At 59.9% G+C, this 3,086-nt stretch overlaps 1 protein-coding gene across 1 annotated transcript in view; it reads right to left on the bottom strand.

Annotated features, from left to right (window-relative positions):
- The window catches only part of PIWIL2 (piwi-like RNA-mediated gene silencing 2), a gene marked incomplete at its 5' end in the record, with an annotated part of 10,470 nt that continues 7,384 nt past the window's right edge, over positions 1 to 3,086 (bottom strand). Inside the window, 6 exons of the mRNA XM_009894356.1 lie at positions 1 to 157; positions 675 to 782; positions 925 to 1,178; positions 2,103 to 2,208; positions 2,522 to 2,610; positions 2,852 to 3,046. Coding sequence (XP_009892658.1) covers positions 1 to 157; positions 675 to 782; positions 925 to 1,178; positions 2,103 to 2,208; positions 2,522 to 2,610; positions 2,852 to 3,046 — 909 coding nt within the window. The remainder of the gene's footprint in view (positions 158 to 674; positions 783 to 924; positions 1,179 to 2,102; positions 2,209 to 2,521; positions 2,611 to 2,851; positions 3,047 to 3,086) is intronic.

Genomic DNA, 3,086 nt, shown 5'->3' with positions numbered 1-3,086 from the left:
CTATAGGAAGAAGAGCTTGTCGCAGAGTTGGGCGCTGGGCTCGTGGTGCAGGACCTGTCCCGAGAGGAATGCCAGCTTGTGCGCGTACTTGCACGGCGCAGGGACGCGGACGGTGCCCGGCCAGTTCCAGTAGAGGTGACAGAGTTTGAAAGTCAACCTGGGGACAGCGAGAGGAGAAGGGGTCAGTGCTCCCTGGTCACCCCGGCGCGGGCAGGATCGATGCTTCGGGGACGCATCCCGCTCCCTAAAGCGGCGCTGGGCTAAATCTGCTCACCGGGGGGGTGTTTTCTTCCCCATCAATCACGGGGAAGATTTCTTCCCCATGGCGGCTGATTGCACTAATTACCCCGGGGACTATCAGAGCTATGTTTGAACCCACCGCAGCCCTCCCACAGGGCCACCCAGGCGACACGGATTTCCCTTTATCACCTTTATAATTAATTTTTGCCCGGAGAGGAGGCGAGAGAGATGCCGTACACCTCCCTCTCCCTCAATCCGCTATCGAGTCCTCCCAGTATGCAGAGCAAATTCATCCCAGTGCCCGCATAGGTACCTCCCGCCCTCCCCGCCAGCTCCAGGCGACTGTTTTGCTAAAATAACCAAACCAAACCACCCAGATTTGGGGGTTCAGAGGTGCCTACGATATAGGGGTGCTGCGGAAAGCCTGCCCTTACCTCTGCAGGTGCTCGCAGCTGAGGTTGGCCGTGTTCAGCACGCAGACGTAGCGCGTGGGGATGCTGCAGCCTTGGCGAGAGCAATGGGCCAAGAGAAAGAAATCCTGCCTGGGAGGGAGGGAAAGGGCAAAGGGGTTAATTTTTTGCACACCGGTAATTTTTTTTTTTTGGCACACCAGGTTTTTTTCCCCCCCCAAACACAAAGGGGTTTTTTGAACCCCCCCAGGCAGCCGGCGTTGCCGCCACTCACCAATCCGAGCTGGTGACCGTATGGTCGATGACCGTTCCCGGAGGAGGGGACGTGAATTGCTCCGTCGCGACAGCGTAGAAGTTGGTGCTGATTTGTTTCTGTACCACCACGACCACCATGCTGGGCTGGTAGTTCTCAAAGGTGTCGAAGCACTTCTGCATCTGGGGGATCTCGTACTTGAGCACGGTGTCGAGTTGGCTGTCGGACACGCCGTCCCGGTACACGACTATCTTCTTGGGCAAGCAGTGGTTCATCTGGGGAAGCAGAAATTGGAAGGGATTGCTGGTTTTTTCCCACCACCACCACCACGCAGAGGACTGGCTGGTGGGGGGAGATGCACACCCTGGTGAGAAACTGGGCACTGAATACCCACCGGGTCTCCAGGGCTGATAATTCATAGAATTATAGAATGGTTTGGGTTGGAAGGGAGCTTGAAGACCACCCAGTGCCACCCCCTGCCCTGGGCAGGGCCACCTCCCCCCAGCCCAGGTTGCTCCAAGCCCCGTCCAACCTGGCCTTGACCACCTCCAGGGATGGGGCAGCCACAGCTTCTCGGGGCAACCTGCCCCAGGGGCTCACCACCCTTATAGCGAACAATTTCTTCCTAATATTTAATCTAATTCGGCGGTCTTACAGCCTCTGAATTCAACCCATCACCCTCGAGCTTTGCAGAACGCCCCGAACTACACTCAGCCCCAGCAAACACATTTCAAAGCGGCTTTCGGAAGAAGTGGCGGTGGCACTAATCCTGCCCACGGGCCAAGCGTTTGGTGACCAGCACCGTTCCCGTTATCAGGGCCGTTTCTCCAGCAGCTGCAGGGAAGGATGGGAAAATCCCACGAGCGGGTCCGGGCCCCGGCCCCATCCGTCACACGCTGTTTTTCTCACGCGAAAGGACAGCGCTCAGCATTTCCATGCTGATACGAGCAGAGCCGTTAACGTGGCACTTCCCCCAGTGCAAACTAATCCTCGAGGCGGGTTCGCGCGTTCCCCCCAGATAAGGCTGAGCCTCCCCGGGCGCGCGTGGCTGCGGGCGTCGCGTCCAGTCCAAAGGCTGCCGAGGATGTTCGCTCGCCCGCACGCAGGCAGGCTGACGGGTTTGGGGTGGTTTTCCCTCGTTTTGAGGCGACGTGAAACCACGGGGAGGGCTTTTTCGCTAGCTGGGGGTTTGCCCTCACCTCGTGGAAGTGCTGGAGGGCATCGGCCAGGCAGAGGCGCAGGCTGTCGGCGATCTCCTGGTGGGGCATCTGGAAGACCACCCTGGAGTACCACTTGGTGAGGACACTGGGGACAGAGTGGGGACAAGCATCAGGCACCCCCCTTCGCCAGTCAAAGTCCACCGAGACGTTGTGCAACCCAAACCCACCCCCGGCTCGGCGCTCGCGGCGCCTTTTCCCGCAATACAACACCGACGGCACACTGAAGGCCACCAGCGATGTCCAACATAAACACGCCGGTGGAGACCTTAGGCATCACCTTCACCCCTTTCCCGGCAAAGGGGAGGCAGCCCCCATGCTGGTGTGGGACCACCCCGATACTGCATCCCCAGCACGGAGTGGGAGGAAAGCCTTCTCCCCCACCCTGGGCTACCACGTACTGATTCATGCTGGCCACGAAGCCGATGACGGAGCGCATCCCTTTGCTGTGGCAGTGGTAGACGTCCATACCGATGACCATCAGCTGTTTCTGGGTGGGGGGGAGGCAGATAAAAAAGGCAGATGGGAGTTAGGGATAATTCAGACACCTCTGGGCTGCCCTGCCTGGATCCCTCCAGCCGCGAGGGATGTTGCACGCACACAGCGGAGATGCCAACCCCAATTCTGCAGATGGTTCATCCGCATCCCCAGAGGGAAGCCCGTGACCGCACCAGTTTACCCCGCAGCCCGGAGCTTGCGAACTCATCGCGCGCGTGTCTCGCCCGCCTTACCAGGGGGATGTCGACCCCCCAGAGCTCGCCGCCCATCTTGCAGTTCATCTGCAGCAGGACTTTCTGCACCACGCTCCTCATCTTGCCCGCCTGGCCCGTGAGGGATTGCGCGTTGATGACCTGCGGGGGGGGGGGGCAAAACCAGGGAAAAGAAAGGCTGGAGATGCCCGTGGCTTCCCCGTGCCGGTGGGTCACCTCTCGCCAAGCCCCTCGCCTACCTGGGAGGGCACCGGGG

The sequence above is a fragment of the Charadrius vociferus genome, unplaced genomic scaffold (assembly GCF_000708025.1).
Source record: "Charadrius vociferus isolate BGI_N301 unplaced genomic scaffold, ASM70802v2 scaffold2020, whole genome shotgun sequence".
In the NCBI taxonomy this organism is placed as follows: domain Eukaryota; kingdom Metazoa; phylum Chordata; class Aves; order Charadriiformes; family Charadriidae; genus Charadrius; species Charadrius vociferus.
This window is presented reverse-complemented; position numbering and strand designations above follow the sequence as displayed.